The sequence below is a fragment of the Cyrtonyx montezumae genome, unplaced genomic scaffold, assembly GCF_038088225.1.
Source record: "Cyrtonyx montezumae isolate F1298 unplaced genomic scaffold, pur_monq_1.0 scaffold_15, whole genome shotgun sequence".
NCBI classification, from domain to species: domain Eukaryota; kingdom Metazoa; phylum Chordata; class Aves; order Galliformes; family Odontophoridae; genus Cyrtonyx; species Cyrtonyx montezumae.
Window position 1 is genome coordinate 4,076,042 of NW_027071881.1, and position 19,475 is coordinate 4,095,516.

At 46.0% G+C, this 19,475-nt stretch overlaps 1 protein-coding gene across 1 annotated transcript in view; it reads left to right on the forward strand.

The window, feature by feature from the left end:
* The window catches only part of COL26A1 (collagen type XXVI alpha 1 chain), a 133,327-nt gene that overhangs the window by 78,017 nt on the left and 35,835 nt on the right, over positions 1-19,475 (forward strand). The window contains exons 5-6 of the mRNA XM_065732225.1: positions 4,617-4,658; positions 16,987-17,048. Of these exons, the coding sequence (XP_065588297.1) occupies positions 4,617-4,658; positions 16,987-17,048 (104 nt within the window). The remainder of the gene's footprint in view (positions 1-4,616; positions 4,659-16,986; positions 17,049-19,475) is intronic.

Here is a 19,475-nt window from a genome sequence, read left to right on the forward strand (position 1 = left end):
TTACGTTCCATACGTAAGAAATGCACAGCAGAGGTTCCATTCTGTTTTTTTGGTTTTTTTTGAAGCATCACTCATCTAAGCCATCTCTGATTTAAAAAATGAAGTTGCTGTTACAGAAACCATACAAAACCGTTGTCAAGACTTCTATGAAATACTGTAGCGTCCTAATAATAACTTCTAGCTGAAAAATCTTGGCATCCTGCAGTTTAGGAAAGGGTTTTAAAATTCACCTTCAGTTTTTGGGCAACAGGCAAAACATGTGGCTCTGTTTAGGAGCTATTTTCGTTAAAGCTTGACAATACAGGATGATAAAATACAGCTGCATTGTTTAAACTTTCAATTTAATTTCTGGTTTCTGTCCAAGTTGTTTCATCAATATGGCGCCATTCATTTCAAAACAAAGCTCTTGGAAGACTCTCCATTACCCCACCATTGATCAAGAGGGTGTTAAAATACAGTGCCTAATTATGTTCCTGGCCTGTTTGGAATTCCTAAATTGAATTTTTATAACTGTCAAATTTGCAATCAGGGTAACTTTCCATGACAATTAGTCAGAATTATTAGGGTTCTTGTTGCCAGCAAGTTATGACTAATGACAGTGTTTCACTTTTCAAGGCTCTGTAAGTATCAAAGGCAGCATATATCTTGAAGAACAGCCATTTGACTACAGCGTTGTCTGTACTTAACTGCACCCAAATATCTCCTACTGTTACACTCATTTTTATCCTTTCTCCAGGGTTGAGTTGTTGCCACAACCTCTACTGCAGGCTCTGCAGATATAATTAACTGCTCAGTTCTGCCTCGATGTAAAATGGGACTTATGAAATCATGACATGAGAAAGTTCATCCCTGAGTATTTCACTGAAGTCCAGCTTGGTAAGGGCCAGTACTCTGAAGGCTATTAACGTAGTTGATGATGGTCAGTTGCTGCTTTGATTCTTTAAAATGAGCCAAACATAGCTATGTATCATCTGGATGAATGCTCTCTCTTCTCAGTCTGACCCAAACCTTATGTGCAAATGAAATCGTTACGAACAAATTCAAAGATGTATTAAAGCTAGCTGAGATCTCTACCCTATGCTCTCTTTTTCCATGTTGACCAGACTTCTGGAGAAGCATGGTGCTTTAGCCTGAGTGCTAATGCATGAATGTATGTGCTCACAGAATAGCAGACACAAAAAAAGACTTTCTTTACCTAATACTTAATCCCCATCCTGGGATATATATGTGCAAGGCCAGGTTGGATGAAGCCCTTAGCAGCCTGGTCTAGCAGCTGGCACCCCTGCCCGCATCAATTGGTTTGGTACTGGATGTGCTTTGAGGTCCCTTCCATTGCATACCATTCTGATCTATTTCAGAGGTATCTATCCAAGTTACAGATGATGTGTTGCCTGTTGATGACAACAGATTTTTGTCATCAACTTAAAGCTTTAGGCTGAGTACTAACTACATCCATCTCTGCATTACTTTCAGTAGCAGCGTTTGCTTACATTTTACCTCCTTCAACCACACCTGCTGTTCCTCCCAGTTAAGCTTAAGAAATAATGGTACCTGGGGCTATTTTTCTAAGCAGAAAGCCAGATTCTTCCTTTTTCTTAACCAGTGCCTAAGAATATCTCTGTGTCCACTGATGTGTACTGACCTGCATGGTGTGACTGCTTTTGACAAGAAGATGTGCAATACAGCCTCAATGGTACAGGGTTTGAGTTGTTAAAACTCCTAATCCTGCAGAAAGTTTGCCCTGGAAGGAAGAAGGACTGTAATCAATTCAGTTTAATTAAATCAACCTAAACTAATTATCAGCTAATAAAATAGTGTTGGTCAGCTCATAAAGTAGAAATGAAGATTAAAAGAGTAGTTGCCATGAACAGGTGGTAACTCTGTTTCCAAGTTAGACTACATTACTCTCTGGCACAGGATCATCTGAGAATACCTCATATTCGAGTTTTTTTAAAAAATGTTTATGAAACTTATAAAATATAGGGCTCATTTTATAACCAATTTTCTATCTCACCTGCCAAGAGCAGTGGGGGTTGAGCCAGCATAAGGCGGATGCAGAGTTTTAGGCAGCAGTCCAGAAATGGATTCCCCATGCAGGGCTGTGGGATAGATGTCTACCTTGGCCAGGCCTTTCTTACTGCAGTTCTTGTGATTCCGTTTTCTTTTTCTTGTTGCTGTTACAGAAAAGACCTCGTAAACATTTCTCGGTGTCACTGATAGCCTCGCACTGTTGTGCTAAGGGAGAAACTTCCAAAGCTGCTCTGGGGATGTGGTTTGACTCTAGATGGATCTTGAGTTAGTAATGGGATCCCTCCAGAGTTGGCCTTTGGTATTCTGTTGACTCTGCAGTTCTTGCAGAAGGCATTAAACATTAATCTAATTGTAGCTGGTAAGGACTAAACTGGGATCATAATCAGCTCCTCAAAGTAGAGGGTGGTTGTTTGTAGTTGCTGTTAATGGTAGAATAATGAAAGAAAAATTTATTGCATTGTGGTTATTGAGTTACTCAGCTAACAGTGCAGAACTATGTGAGAATTTTGTCATGGCTTGCAGCTAGCTTGAATGCTCTGCACTGATGCAAGGCTTTCTGTATCAAAGCAATTTACTGCACTAGCTGGGAGTTCCCTCTCATACCTATTTCTGGCTTCCAGTTCCCAGAAATTCAGGCTGCAGTTTGTTTCTTGTACAGAATGGTAGAATTCTTTGAGTTGGAAAGGACCCTTAAAAGCAATCTGGTCCCACTTCCCTGCATGAAAAGGGACACCCACGGCTCCATCTGTGCTCAGAGCCCTGTCCAGCCTGACCTTGGCTGTCTGCGGGGATGGGGCACACACCACAGGCACTGTAAGTCTAGATTAAGTTTCTCTTCAGCACCAGTAACTTCTTTGAGGAATTGCAGTCATGAAAAGGTGAGCTGCACTCATACAGAGCAGTGTCAATCTCATTGAAAATGGGACACTCTAGGAGAATTCCCACCTAAGAGTTTCAGTTCGTGAGTGAGCAAGACAAATGCTCTGTGGCCTTGTATCCTCCATAGTTTGTCTGGGGTTTTGACCTGGCTTGCATCCACCTGCGTTCCTGATCTGACCTATGACTTGAACCCACATCTTGGCTTAAGCCAAGTAAAAATGTTCCTCATGCTGGGAGTCCTGTGAGGGGCTTGGGGGCTGGTTCCCCGAGACAGAATTTCTTTAAGAAGAAAAGAAACAAGGTGAGTCTTCATTTGGGGCAGAGTTCTGTTCATTCATGTCTTCTGTGCTTGCTCCCCAACGTTATGGAAGCTTTCACAGTCTGTATTAGCTTCTCTTGATGGACAAATTCAGGAGGAATGTAACACTGGTATGAACCACTAATCCTCTAAGGAGGTCTGTGTGGGTTTTAGTTGAGTGGTTGAGGGTGTTAAGGGACTCCAGGCTTTGTCCAGATGTATACTGGTGGAATTTTACCAACATCTCCATGTTAGGATTGCAGTAGGGCAGTGAGCAAGCCTGCTGCTCAGCTCTCTAGACACATGTGCAAACCCATCCAGCGCCCCAAACTAACCAAATCCATGCTCAAAGCAATTATCTGATCTTGTCTGTTTGTTTTTAATGTGATGTTTCTAGACACTGGTACAGCAAACACGCTCTTGTAAAATCTCCTAACAGTTGTTTGTAGTTAGCATCTTCAAGATGATTTTATGTGTGTAGATGAGGACTAATATAGGTCGCTGCTGTGTCACCATCATCTGCCAGTGCTGTGGGAAATGTCTGGTACCAAGACAGTTTCCTCAGCTTGTTTAGCAGTTTTCTTTTTCCTTTTTTACCCTTCTCTGCAGAACACATAGATAGTGAATTGCTCATCTGTTGTGCTTTCCAGATGAAAGTGCTTTGTGGTCCACAGACTTAAATAATTAAGTCTTCTCAGACCTTGGGGTGGTTTACAAAGGCATCACATGGAGACAGAAAAATCTCTAGAGGTGAGGTGACTTTATGGGCTGGTCCTGCAGAGCTGGGGGCAAACCTGCCCCTCTGGAGCGTGCTCTGCCTCTGTGAGCATCAGGAGATGCTGCTGTGCACACTGCCCAAAGCCCTTTTGCTTCCCTGTGTGATTCCTTCTCTTGCCGGCACAAACTTGGGTTTTAGTACAGGTTGCAGTGTCTGGGAAGGTGCTGTGCTCTCCTCCTTGGCTCTGCTCTCCCTCCTTGATCCTGGGGCAGTTCTTCCCCATAGCATGCAATTGAGTCAGGGACTGCCCTTCTCAAAGCAAAAAGCAAGTCCCAAACTCCTTGTATGTTCAGCCAGGATGGATTGCTGCAGCCTGCTTCATTCAGCAGGTATTCCTGTGCTTGTATTTTAATTTCTTTTTTTAAGCATCATTTCCAGTAGAGCACGGGGCTCTTTTACAGGCTCATTTCAGCACTTTAAGAGCACATGAGTGCACGTCTGTGCCTTGCTGTGGGTGGGAAGGGGTTACATGTTGGCAAGAGCCAAACAAGCAGGGAGGATGAGGGCACTTTCATTCCCCACCAAGTTTCACTCCCCACGCCGAGTAAACTTTTTCTCTGCAGAGCTGATGTTGCTCAGGGTGAGGGTTTCACCCATCCCCAGTGGTAATTGCCTCTTCTGTCCCTGCAGGTTCCCTGGGCCGCCAGCTTGGTCGCTCTTCTAGCCAGGACCGTAAGTGGGCAACTTGAACATCAGGGAATAGCAGAACTCAGAGCAGAGTGGGGGCTGGAGCAGCCAGGGATACCCTCTGCTTGTAGGGGAGGTGGGGGGGAGGGGAGGGGGCTGTGAGTCTATGCCTGTTCTGTGCTTTCCTCTCTGCAACTAAAGCTTCCCACCCTGCTTTCGCTGACCAGATTGTGCTCCTTATCTGTCTTTGTGCCACTAAGTAGTGATCACCTTGTGGAGGTGATACTGCAGAGCTCTCAGAGGGGAGGTGGCTCTGACCCTGTTTGAATGCAGACTTCACATAAGGAGCTGGATGTGGTGGCCTTGATGTCTCCTCATGTCTGAGTGCTCCTGTGGCATTGGTGCTGGTGTCTCTGATCTGCCTCCCCTGGGAAAGCTGAGAGGGTTTTAAAGGTTGAAAGTGGACCAGCAACAAAGCAGTGCCTGTTGCTGCAGGAGCCGTGTGCCTCCGAGCTGACATGGTGAGCAGCTTGGAAGCTGGTGCACGTGCAGAAATCCAAGCAGGGTTTTCAACTGGACTGTCAATCTGTATTGATGGCTAATGGAAAAGCAGCAGGGATTCATACAGCAGTCTTTGTACCTGATGGCCACGTGCAGGTCTTGTGGTAAATGAAAGTCGCAACAGTGCCAAAGCTGCACATGTGCTGAGCAGACAAATTGCTCCAAGAAGGCTGGTTTTGTGAGAGCAGCTGTATGGCAAGGAGATGGGGAGCTGATGCTGATCTGCCTCTCTGGGGTCCTTACTGAACACAGACTTGGAAAAGAAAGAAATGTCCCCATTGTCCATTGAGCTCCAGGGAAGTCTTAAATCAGGACAAGCTTCTGTCTCTCTGCTCCTTTTGGAGGTGTGCTTCATGCTCAAACTGTAGCTCCTCTCTTCGTGTGCTCTGCTTGTGGATGTTACAGAATGTGCTCTGAGGCCTCATTGGCCATGGATGCACAGCACAGAGTTCCCATATGGAGGAACTAAATGATTTCCTAAAGGCATGTGGGGAAGGTATTGAGACAGCAGGGATTGTATCTGAATCTTCAGAATTCTTAATTATTGTTCTGTCTACAGGGTATTCTCATTTCTAGATTGCATTTTGTAAGTGATGTTACTGTCAAGTCCCTTCTTTCTTACCTGGTGTGGTCCCTTCTTGGCTTTTATCATCACAGGCAGTGTGCTGCAATCTATCCAACAGCATTTTTTATATTATCTTGTAGCAAGCTCTGCAGAAGAGTTTATTAAATAAGCCTAGAAGCAACTGTGCACTATTCTGCTTACTACTGCCCTGAGTCTTTTCAGCCTTCAGAGGTGCATTGCCCCTAATGTGCCTGGGACTTGCTTACTGAGGGCTGGGGAGGGGAGGGAACTGTTCTGCTGGGCAGGAGGGCTTCCACTACTTTCCTGTGCAGCATGGGTAGCATGTTGGCACCAAGTGGCTTCTCCTTTTCAGTAGGAAACATACTAGATAAGTAGAGAGCAGGTACACTGAGGATCAGCTCCTTCCACGTTCAACATTTATTAACTTTGATATAAGGAGCACCAAGAGAGAATAATGGAAAGCTGCAAATTAGGTCTGTTGTAGAGATCTGGCTGCTGATGCTTTATTATGAAGACACTGAAATTTTTTTAGTGTAAGTGTCTGGATTTTTTCATGGGCTTTTTCTTCCTCTTGGAGATCCCAATCCCATCACCTTGGGAGTGTCACTCCAGGCATCTTGCCCGCTGCCTTGGGTCAGGCAGGAGGATAATGTGGTGCTGTGCATACATACTGGAAGTGCTTCAGAAGTGTGAGCTGCTGCTGTATCTCTAGAAGGTGCAGAACGGTCTGCCTGTTTTCTCTAACAGTGTGATGTTCCTCGTAGACTCATAAGCTCTACAGCACAGAGAGATCTGCAGATGCTTCTGGCCACAGTTGGTAATGTAAACCCTACCCAAGGTGGGTGTATCTGCCTGGTGTTTCCTATTGGCTGTTTCCAAGCATTCAGTCCATCAGAAACTTTACTTTCAGGGACTTAAGTGGAATTTAAACTATCTGAATATAGTCCTCTGTGTCAAATCAAATGATTTGTTAAAGCGAGGCCAGATTTGCAGGGAGAATCAATCTTTTTTATTAGATCAACTGATGTGGAAAAAGCAGACGAATGTTCAGGCATATTAACCCTTCTTCTGGTCTGCAGTTGTGTTACAAGAACGGAGGGAGCAGGCTGCCAGAGGAGGCTGTACTTCAGGATGAGCATTCAGACAGCGTTGGTCTGAGCACAGACCTGGGTGGCATTTTGGGGCATGGCCATGTGCTATTTTGGCAAGTGTAAGGCTTGTGTCCCTGTGCATTTGGACACTAAATGTAACCACACAACAAATAATAGGCTCTGCTCTGCAGCTGACTCATTGTACAAGTCTGGGGCTAATTACTGAATCCCTCCGTGCCTCTACTTCCATCTGTAAAATGTCACAGATGCCCACCATTCATAAATCGCTTTCAGATTTCCAGATGAGGTGCTGTGTAAGTGTAGAATAGCGTTAGTTTATACATATTGTGCTAGAGTATAATATAAAACACGTGCCATGGAGGAGCCTCACAGATGTGTCTCTTTCCACTGCAAAAGGCAAGGCCTGGGCTGATGATTTAGCACAGCACTAATTGGGCTAAAATAGGAGGTTGCTCTTATTCTGATGCAGTCGTCACCATTAACGTCCTCATTTACCAACAGCATTTGGAGGTAATCCAGTTGTTTCCCATTGAGGAGAACTGTAGCATTTTGAGTCTCAAAGCACAGCAATTTATAGCAAACTGTTGCTGCCTTTATAGCACACCCCACACTGAGTGTCCTCACACTTCTGGAAGGGACTGTGCCATTGTTTGTTTTGAATGTGCATCTCGCCTGTCCCATCGCTGCTGCCTGAAACCTCCGGGGCACTTCCTCATGTCCAAGCAGTGGCATTTGGCCGAGTCATTGCCATGGCCATTATGGGGTGTTGCATACACAGGAATCCCCATTTATTGATAAGAAAGCTGTTCCTGTGGCTGCGAACGAACGAGTGCCTGGCAGCTGTTCAGCATGGAGTCAGTTCACAAAGTATAAAGGATTTGTGGGCTGTGATGGTGTGGGTTCGAGTGATTAGCTTGGGTGAAGTGCTCGAGAGTGTCTTCCAGAGACCTTTCATGCAGAAGGATGAACACAACCCGTTATGAGATTTAAGTACCCTCGTTTCCTGATTGTGCCATTGGGGCTGAACTCTCAGGGGCTGTGAAATCTGGGAGCGTTTTTGGCTGTGGGAGAACTCTGCTTGTGTGAAGCTGAGACGTGCCAGCATCAGTCCTGATGCCAGAGGTGGTGGGCACTGGTGACCGTGCCCTGAGCCTCTGAGTCCTCTGGCTGCATGACAGTAAAGCCCTGATCAGAGCTTATTTTCCAGTGTATTGTTGCCTGTTGCACAGGAATAGTGCTTGGTGATGCTGCAGGAAGGTATGGGGTTGGGGTTGGATGAAAGTTCCCTGCAGATGAATTCAGCCATTCTGACGTTGTCCACTTTGGACTCAGAGGCTCTGTCTGTTATCTCTGTTCCTCTTCACTGCTCAGAGAGATGTTCAAGATTCACTCATTCACAGCTGTCAGGGTGACACAACGCTAGAGCTGATCATGTACGGTGACAGACGTGAGAGGAGGTGATGGACAGCCTTACCCAGTGCTTGCCACGTGCCAGGAGAAATCTCCCCTGGTGCTGGGCCTCCATTCCTGGGTCTAAAAGTGACATTTTTAGGATAATTTTCAAAGTGGAGACAACCACCGACACAGTGTCTGATAGGATATGCATGGGGGTTCTCAATACTGTGTAGATATCAAAAGTCAGACCAAGCACAAGTAGGCATGTCTGGGGTAAGGGCTTGGATCCACCAGGAAGGGTGTGGATGTTCAGGCTGGTGAATTCGGGGTTAAAGTATCAGGGTAAAGGAATTCTGAAAAACTTTTTGATTCAGGACAGCATTATGGATATTTTCTGAATTTTTTTTCATCCTAAAGTCGATCAGAAATGTAGCCTGGCACGGCTGTTTTGAAGCTGAAAATGAAACGTGCCTGCCTGACCCCAACTGGATATCTCCTTCACTCATTTTTCTTCATCCAGAAGTTACCATTGAAACAAAACGAGACAGAGAAGTCCTCAGCGTAGTGTTGTGCTAGCCTCTAATCAGATGCAATTGTTACCTTGTTCCTTCCATCATGGGGACCAGCTGATATCAGCATCTCTGGGGCTGTGGACTCCCTTGTGTCCCCAGAAGTGATGTCATAGCTGCAGAGAGATGTGGAAGGTATTCCTTGTCCTGCTGCTCAGATCAGTGAGGACCGTTGTGGGGTTCTGATGAAGGCTAGCAAAGGGTAATTGGCAGAATTAGGCAAAGATCCTCAGGAGGCTGAGAATCTGGAAAGATTGGAGCTGTTTGCTCGGCCATGCTGAGTGATGGGTGCTTGCAGTGCTGTGTACGAGAGTGGGAATTGTGTCTTGGCTGAAGAATGCCAGTGTCAAATGTGCTGAGAGGAGAAGTGATGCATCCTAAATGTAACGTGTATGGGTTACAGTGACTTTCTGCAGAGAGCAGGCTTCTAACCCTAGAGGTGTCTTTATTCCTTGCAGTCTGAAGTGTAATAAAACTCAAAGCAGAGGTAGAACTGATGTCAGAAATCCAAACTGGCAGCGAGATGCATAGTTTTAATACAGTGGTTAGCCTTGGATGCATTTTGCAAAGGAAACCTAGGCTGTCTGGCTCTAAAGCATCTCTCTGAGAGATGAAGTCCAGTTAACGTACATACTTTGGCTCGGGACCGTGAGAGATCCCCGACCTGTGATGCACAGGTGCAGGGCTGACATTGCAGGGGTCCCTGCAGAGCTTGTGGTGAGCCTCAATTCCTTTCGTCCTGTCTGCTTCCTTGTTTCACGTTACACCGCACCACATCTTGACCGCGTTTTCCCCCCATCACTTCTCCCAGCAGGGAAGGAAAGCCACCTCTGGACTTGAGATTCTCCCAGTTAGGGGGTGAGTTTGCAGGGCTGTGTGATTCTGCACGTGGACTAGGGTCAGTGAGCCATTAAGTGTCCCTAAAGTGCGGAGGAACAGAGGAAGGAGGCCGACACAATGGCTGTGGGGATCAGACCTGGGATTTTGATGTTGGTGGGAAGCAGGGAATGGGCAGGAGGATGTTGGCATCTGGCTTCTGTGGCAGGGAGGCTTTGGGATCCCCCCCTTTGATTCAGGGATGCTTAATCTCACTGTAGATGGCCATACAAGAAATGACTGGGGGAAGCAGTGGATCCCTTATCCTTGATGTCATTTACAGCCAGGTTGGATGTGCCTGGGGCAGCCTGAGCTGCTGGGGGTCCACCAGCCCATGGCAGGGGGGTTGGAGCTTGATCATCCCTTCAACCCAAGCCATTTTATGGGTTTTGTACCTTGCTGAGGGAGGCTTGTCTATGCATGTTACTTATGCTGCCTCTGTATCTGGTCCATGACTTGCTTTATGTGGGCAAATTTCACATCTGGGCATGGAGAGGAGGCTCCAGCAAGGATATGTGCATATCCTCATGTCTGACAGCCTGGTATGGGAGCACCATCCTCTGCAGCCCCATAGAGCCTTGATACTGAAGGAAAATTCCTTCTCATTGGGGTCATTTCAGTCTTCAGGCTGCACTAGTGAAATGTCCATGGTGCTTCTAAAAATAACCTATAATACATTTCTAGCAAAATGTGTTGCATCAAAATTCAGCCATTCCCTGCTAAGCCTTGCTTAGCAGGACAGAGGTGGATGGAACACACATCTCTCAGCTCATGGCTGCCCATGAATAAATGATCGTGATCTAATTCCATCTGCTAACAGAGCACAGACTGAACAGCAAAATAGATCCTTGGCATTGTGATAGAGCACAAATCTCCAGGCTGAGAGCAATTATGTATAAAATTAGTTGGTGGTGTGGGAGTATGCATGTGTGAAATTTTAAAACAATGTGAGTGCTGTGTGCTGCTTGAGAATAGACGTGGGTGAAAGATGGAGGGGTTTTGGGAGGGGGGTTCATTTACCAGACAAAAAAAAATGGAAAGGAAAATGATTTGGGACAAAGTGAAATGAAAATATTTATTATTTATTTTTCATTATTTTTTATTTGCACCTTTATTTATTTTGACGCAACATAATGAGCAAAGTATGGTTTGGGGTCAATTCAAATTATTTCCTTTGACCCAAAGTGAACTATTTAGTTTCACTTAAGGTTACTTAATCAGTTCATTTCAGTTTTAATTTAGGTGAATTTTGAAATAAATGCCATTTCGAGAACAAAGAACAAAAGATGTCATTAAGAAACTATGAAAAACATTTAAAAAAAAATCTGGAGAACATATTGAAGATGTAGATATATTTTTTAATGGCACCCATTTTTTTCCCACTTGAGGCCATGTAATGGATTTTTCTGTATTCTCAAATAGTAGTTATTATATTTTGTAATAAAATTCCTTTTCCCTTTTTTTCCCCCTTTCCCTTTTCCATTTAAGAAGGTAGAAGAAACACACAAAAAATGTCTGAATATTTTTCAAGCAGGAAATGATCAGATAGCACTTCTCATAAGAAGGGAGAATGGAGCTTAAAGATAGCCAGTAAAGTTTAGGGAAAGGGTTATTATAATTGATATATATATATAATTTGTATATTAGAGAGAAAGATCACAAACAGAGAAATGTTGGCAGTGATGGGGGTCCCCTAGTAGAGACATTGGGCTATCTATAATGATGCTAAACCTACAAAAACACTCTAGAAATGTTCTGTTTCATATTGATAAGCAGCCTAATAATTTACAATTTATGAATGAAAGTGAACCTTTGCATTCTATACAATCCTGATGTCAAAACTGGGAGAGAGCAGAGTGTGGTCAATGGGGATGGTCTCTGAGTGTCTCTGAGCCTTGGGTTCCCTACCTGGGAAATACTTCCATCACACTAATGGCTCTTTCAGTGGTGAACTCAGGTTTAGAGATATCGTGTGTTGAAAGTGAGAGCCTTCTGTTTTTGGGCACTTACGTGGCCCAGAAAGGGGATGAGAAGACAGATGGTTGTAACCCAAGGTGCTGGGAAGAGGAAGGATGTGATGAGCTCCACGTTTTCCTGTTTGGTGCCTGGGGTGGATCCCAGCACCTCTGCCATGTGTGGCCCCAGCAGGAGCCCACACTTGCTCAGCCCATGGCTCCTGTTCCCTCTGCAGCCCCATGGCTCCCAGCCATACACTCCCCTCCTCCTGTGGCTGCTGTCAGCCTGGTGCCCTCCATGTGCTCCAGCTCAGCTCCAGAGCCATGGACATGACTGATACCAAACAAATACAATTAATAAAGTGTATCTAGCCAACATCTGACTCTCATTAGAGGAAACGTGTTGAAAAAACAGATCCCAGGTTGGCTGTGATTTATGGCTTGGGCCTGCTATCCTTCATGAGCACTGGCGAAAGCTATTGCAAAGGGCCAGAACATAAACTACTTAGGGAAACTCGGTATCCATGTAAAGAGGCTGGAAGGGTCAAATCAGACAAATTAAAGAGGGGTGGATGTGCAAGCTGGGCTGGCTGTCCCCCACTGAGGGCCACCTAGGCAGGCGCAGGAGGTCTGTACTCACATTTCTGCTGTGGAATTTGACTTGAAATTTCTTCTGGTGCCTGAAAATGACACTGCTTCATTTTTTTTATTTCCTCCGGCTAAGCTGTGTGCACATGTGTGGGAACAAGTGGATGGAGGGGGAGCTGGTCCAGTGGTTCATTGTGAGTGTCCAAGTATAACATCTCTGGTGGGGTTTCGCACTGAGCCTGACGCTAGGAGCTGGACGACCTGGGGATGGTGACGGTGCTGTTGTCACCTGAGAAAGACACATTGCTGTTCTACTGCTGCACTCTGGATATCTTTGTCACTTCTCATTCCCTGTCTGCTCACCAAGTTGACAGTAGAAGTTAGCAGTGCTTCCTGCTCCCCTTGGGAGTTTTGAGCTTCATTCTTTCCTCCTTGTGAAGGAACCCGGTTGCCTGGATTAATTTAGCTGACTTTACTGATGCTCTTCCAGATTTGTTCAGAGACTACTGGACAATGCAGTTTTCTCCAAACTGGGCCATACTCAACTTATGTGTTCAGGATTTGTAGCACTGTGCACTCCAAACCACCCCGTTGCATCGCAAGGTTTGACTTTCTAGTAATGGCAAAATATGACCTAGAAAAATCTGGCTGCAAAGGTTTTATTTGTTTAAACAAAGGCGTTGTGATTCCAGAATTCTCTCCCCTTTCATATGCTATAAACCACCTCCTCCGCCTCCTCTCTGAAATATGAATTTTGGAGCAATCTATCATGAAAAAGAGAGACAGAGCCTTGATCCCTTGACTTCAGTTGAGCTGTGCAATTTATATCTACTGAGCATCTGGCTGCAGGAAAACCAAAAGCCCTTTTAATATTCTACAGAGACTCTGGGTATACAAATGAGAGTGGGCTGTCAGAGCTGAGAAATGGGGCAGAGATGCCAAGAGGTTTCTTTGCCATTTGCACTCTCTGACTTGTGGCCCCGTGCTGGAAGTTGGCCTGATAATTTTACTCCCTTTGGTGCCACTGCAATAATTATGCTGAAATCATCCCTGTTGGTATACAGCTGCTATCACACCTTTTTTGTTAATCTCAGTTTGGGCGAGGAGCTGGGAGACTTGTGGGACTTTCAGCCTCGAGTAGATGAAAAGCACAACTGTTTAATCATGAAATGGTGCTCACGTTGTTTGAGCAAAGTAAGAATGCCAAGTGTAGCAGGACAGCTTCAAGAGGACATTCAGTGTTGTCCATTGCTTGTCATAGGTGCATATCCAGAGCCCAGTGCTTCTTCGGGCAGTGCTGGAGGTGCCATTGAAGACCGACCAAATGCAGCAGCCTTTGGATCGGAGCTCAGTGGGTCACCACCAACACGGGGTGTGCAGCCTGCTGTCTTCCAGCACACTGAGTCTTGCTCATCTCTGATGTTACTCACCTTCCCTGTCCCTCCCACTGTGCAGCTTTACCCATGTGGCCAGAGTGGGGACAGAAGGCAGGAAGGCAGAGATGGGCTATGGCAGTGACAGCAAGACACTATGAAGACAGACTGGGTGGCACATGATGTGCTGGTATGGTCTCGTGGTTGTTATCTCAATTATTTATCCTCCCTGCTGGAATATTTCTGAAACAAATCCTACCATGTGTTTTAAGGTTGGACTTCACAGAGTGAAATCACAACTCTTTCCTCAGAATTGAGCTGGAGAAATACAAATCTGCCAACTAGGAATAGGGGGGGAAGTAAATGGTGGTTCTGTGTAGCAACAAGTGATGCATCTCTGTAGAGACAGAAAGTGTCTGCTCTGGAGTTTCAGGTCACGGAGCGTGTGTACTTGACCCAGTGCAATATGCATTGTGGAATAATGATGTGAGATTCTCCGGCTAGCTTTAATGAAGCAGAATGCTTTATCCCTTGTCAGAAAATTTGACTTTATGGTGCCAGGCCTTGGAACCACCAGCAATCAGGATTAAGACTAAATACATAACTGCAGAATTGTTAGGGAAGGTATTTACTATAGTCTTGTTTTTTTCACCATCATCTTCAGGCTTTCTTCAAGGACATATAATGACCCATAACTGGAAATGGCCTGGTCCCTCGTGTGCTGTGAGCAAGCTGTGAGTGTGGTTTCTCTATCAGAGGTACTAAGTGTTGGTCTCACTCTGTGTGTGTGTGTGTAAGCATCGTCCATCTGCTGGTTAGTTAGATAAACATCAGGGATTTGTTGGCAAGACAGTTTTCCACAGTATGTATATTGCTTTGCACTAATATATCCACTTTCTGCATTAGTTAAATGTCTTCTGGGTTTAGACTAAGTACGCTGGATGTGGATGGGGAGTTTCTGGGCACTTTGAGAAGGACAGGATGAGAGTTCAAATCCAGCTTGGGTGCATTGCAGTTCTCTTGAGAGAGCAGGGCTACATTTTTCCTGCGTTTCACAGTCTTCACTGATAATAAAAAGGACTTTCAGAGATGCTTAGAGAGCAGAAGGGCTGCTGGGCTGGTGCTGGTCAGAGTGCTTTCCCCTTGTGCTGCTTCGCCCTGCACATGGGGGTGGATGGTACAAGCCCTTTTTGTGAAGTGAGCTCTCCAAACAGAGCTTAAATTATCAACATGTCTCAAAATCTGCACCAGAGGTGGTTTTCAGGCAGTCCAAGCCAGTCTCTCTGAAACCTATGGGAGTCATTAGTATGTGCAAGCCAGCAGAAGGGAGAATAGGACTCCATATTTTATTAGCTCTGTAACACATCTGGTACGCCTTTTGGCTCTTGGGAGCACTGGATTTATTTTTCCTTATCTTTCTACGGAGATGAACAAGATCAAAAGCATGAAGCTGGTTACACACAGAGCATAACTCGCCGTTTCGTACACTGCAGGCAGATCCAGACCAAAGAAGCCTCACCCATTTCCTTCCCAGTGGGACAACACACCTATGGCACTGGTGTATCCCTGTGCAGCTCAGGCCGAAAAATGTTGTCCAGGATCAGTTGTGGAGAATAACAATAAGCAAACTTTATGTGTTGTTAGAAGAAAGTCCATGTCAGCATTGACCTGTGGGGAAATGCCTCCATAGAAGCATATGGGAACCAACAGATGCTTTGTTTGCAAAATGTCCAGCACCATCAGTTGGAAGCTGTGTGTCTGACTCCTTTGGGCAGCTGTGCTCCCCAGGGAGGATTTCTGTGACCCTATGGGGTCAAGGAGAGTATTTCTTTGGAAGGTTTACACAGTGGGGGGTTGGTTGCTGTTAGTACTCAAGCAATCTTCTTGGGCTGTAAATCACTGCTGAGGAACAGCCAAACTTCCTGGCCCTCCAAGCCACGTACTGAAATCTTTGTATGGCTGAGAGCCATCAGTGCATACCATGTGCTCCATAAAACCGGGAAGCATTTGTGGGTGAAGATCTGAGAGGTTCCCCAGGGGTCCTCGTGTAGGAGGAGACATGGCTTGTTAGGGATGACAACTGAGTGCCAAGTGTCCTGGTGGTGTTCGGGTAGGGCAGAGCCCACATTCGCCTGAACATACGTCCTCTTTCTTCTCCATGGGTAGGCAGTGAGGTTACTCAACATCCTCTGCATCAGCACAGCATCCTCTGGAGCCACACCTGGACAGTTTGTTCAATGGCTCAAGAATTATGGATCAGCCTCCCCAGTCCCATGGAAATATCAGGAATAAGTGCTGCTTCAAAAAAAACCCCAAACTGGTACTGGCCCTTAAGGAACCCAGAAATGCACAAGGAGATGTGCATCTGCTGTCTGGGACATGAGCTGGAGATGATTCGTCACCAGAGCATGGATAGTTTACTTTCTGTAATGCTTTATGTTGCAAGTCATTTTCCTTTTTTAAAATCAGTGGAGCTTCAGAAGTTGTGATAGGTGAGCGGGCCGTCTGGAAAGCTTCTCTGCTAGCTGGGAGCAGGCATCCAGCACCACTGCAAAGCGCTTGGTGATTAAATCTCTGGTCAGGGCTTCATCCTCCTTCACTCACTTTAAAACTGCTGAAATGAAAACAGAGGCAAAGCAGCAGGCCTCCTGTTTAGATAAGTGATGTCCTTTGTACCAAGCAATCATTTTAAACAGCACTCAGAGCCCATTAAGTGAACGTTTGTTCTTGGTAAGGCATCCTGTCAAGACCCCTTTGGTGGCTGCTGCCTATCAGTTGTGAAGTGAGATGGAAACCACTTCATGCTTCAGCCCTGGGGTCGGTTTTGGTTTTTCTTGCTGTTGCTGATACTGATGAGTTGTTGTGGGAGTGGTTACAGAGCCTGGGGATGCAGCAGGACCCCGCAGAGATGGGGATTCTGTATGTGCATTGCTTCCTTCAGCATTTCAGCAGGATTGCAGTGTCTGTGCAGCCTGGTGTCCTGAGGTGGGAGCACAGCCCCTCCTCCCCCCCACTGCCACCAGTGACAGAACGCATCTCTGCTGATGGCAACAGGTCATAGTGACTGGCAGCATGAAAAGTCCTAAAACTCATTTCTCTCCCTGTACCTTCTGCCCTTTGGGAACTTGACTTCACACTCTGCAGCACTGAACAGCCCCAAACATTTCAGGTAACGTGGTTGTGGCTGCCTACCTGCACAATGGCATCAGATACTTATTTTCTTCTCTGCATAACAGATCTTAAAACACTTTGCTGTGTGCTTTGAATTGAAAAGGGACTCCGGCCTGCAGAGTGAAAGCTATGGATGAAAATGCAAAGTGCATAAGGATTTCATGTGATTCTGTTTTGTTCTTTCCAGAATGCATGAACTGCACGAGATTAGCAGATATGACCGAGAGGCTGAACACGCTTGAGGCCAAGGTAAGGATGTGCCTTTATTCTTCTGGTTGGCAAAAGATTTCCAGGAGTTGCTGGAGAAGAAGATGGGGAGTTGGCAGCCCTTGGCGTTGTAGTAGGCATGCCTGATGCTCCAGTCACGCCTACTACAACACCTTGGAGAGATGAGGAGCCTGTCCTTCTGTCTGCACAGCCAGAGCTCAGCCCTGGAGGCATTCAAGGTCAGGCTGGCTGTGGCTATGGGCAGCCTGGTCTAGTGGTTGGCAACCCTGCCCATGGCAGGGGGGTTGAAACTAGATGATCTTTGAGGTCCTTCTCAACTCAGGCCATTCTGTGATTCTGTGGTATGCATCAAGCAGGGACGTAAAGCACGGATCCATCTGGCTCAGGAAAGAGGTAGGCTCCAATTCTGGTCTTGCTCACTCAAATGCTCATGGCACCTTACCAAGCAGAGTGCAAACCAGAGCAGTACAGGTTTGCAGATTTCTGTAAGAACAGTCGTTCAGCCTGCTCTTCAGTTGCCGTCCATTCCTGTGGTTTCAGCCCTATTCTCAAAAATGGGAGGCTTCTATGCACAATTTAGTGGAAAAAAATGTTAAGGGGAGACCTTCGTGTTGTGCTTTTTTCCTGTGAACTGTTTTTATTTCTACCTACTGGGATTTGGAAGAGTTATTCCAACCTGGTTACGGAGAAGCTGAGTCAGTTGGTCTGCTTTGGTTTGGGATCTCTTGGTGCCAGCCCATCCTGGTTGTTGGATGTGGTGCTTTGGTTCCTTTAAGGCATGTGCTGCTGTTATTATTCATTAACAGATGGTTATCAGTGACATAAAAGAATTTGGAGAGAAACCTTTGGTGGGGGGAGGTTGGATGTGTGGTGATTTTGAGGCCAGTGCATGATAGTCTGGTAATTTGGGAATTGTCTGAGCTGAAATGAAGTGAGCAATGTTGTCTGGAACTTCCTCAAAGCCTTCGCAGTTATATTTCACTTTGGGGAAAATGAAAGGGGAGGGGGGAATGAAATTGTGGGGAATTGTGAATTGTTCGAGTGGAAACAACTGTTGTAGTGCAAAGGACAGAGCTGAGTTGGGCTGTGTTTCAGCGCAGCGGGACCTGGCAGGTGGGTGTTCTTTGGCAGCAGTGAGCTGGAGGCGTTGGGAGAGGAGAGGGGCTGGTGGCCGACCTCTGTGCATGCAGTCCCGAGTCCAAGTAAGACACGGACCAGCCTCAGAGAGATGTAAATCGGCCCCCCAAGCTCAGCCTGCAGCCAGCTCTACCTTCCTTCCCTTTCCAGGGCTTTCTTCACTTGACTAGCTGGAAATTCATAACCAAGGCCTTGTTTTGAAGTCCTGACAGCAGAGGACCTGGACTCTGCTTGCTTGCATCAGGCAGCAAAGTGTAAGAGCTAAATCCAACCTAGACTATTGGCCCGGCAGGACCTGGTGGAGCCTGCCCAGACCCCCTCAAGAAGTCTTAGCCCACAAGTGAACGTGCACCCAGATCAGTGGGTCCGTTGTACAGATGGGAAGGGATAGATCAGGCGTATAATGTTCTCTTACCTTAAAGCAGTCTGCTCTCTGGTGTTGGCACCCACTGCCCAATGCCCACGGTATTTGGGAAGTGCTGCCTGTTTCCCTTCTCCATGGGGGCTTTGCTGAAGGCAGGAACACATCTCCTGCTCTAATCTGGGGCTCTTGTGCAGCAAATGGCATTGTCCCCTACTTGGCAAACCCAACGTATTCTCTCAGAAAGGCCTTGTGTGTTGGCAGCTATTGTGCTGTGTGCCGCTGAACTCAACAGACGTGAGCCACGTCGGTGGTGATGATCTTCAGCAGCTCCATCAGCTGATCCTGGTCTCTGTGTTTTAGTGCTGCAGCACTGTGTGGTCCCAAGCACCTTGTAATGCTGAGCAAACACTGCTGCTGGAGGCTTATCTGGCTTGGAGGAGGACTGCTGTCATCTTCTGTTTTAGCCGTGTGCTTCTATGTGTGAGTGTTTGTGTGTGACACCTCATCTTCACTGAAGTTTGAAAAGTTACAGCTTGGAACACTTGCATTTCCAACCTGACCTTTCTCTAGCTAGTTACATTCATTTATTTCTTAGCCAGTCGCAAAATCGAGGAAAATCCCTGATCTGTGCAGAGATAATGAGGCAACTTATGTTGTCATTGAGATGGGTTTCCTTTTGTCTTTGCTACGCTCCCACGGGGACCTGAGTTGTGAGCAAAGCTCATCAAAGGGTTTACTTTTATGGAGGGAAATGAGTTATCTGTTTATACTGTGATGTGCTGAAGATAATATATCTGGTAGAAGAGCATCTTCTGCAGCACAGCCTAACAGCAGTGATATTCATCTGCTGGCTTCCACTTTGATAAGTGTGGGTGCAGTGCAAAAATTGATGGTATATAGCTATTAAATGGAGAGTGAAGCAACATTACAAGAGCACAGATGCTATA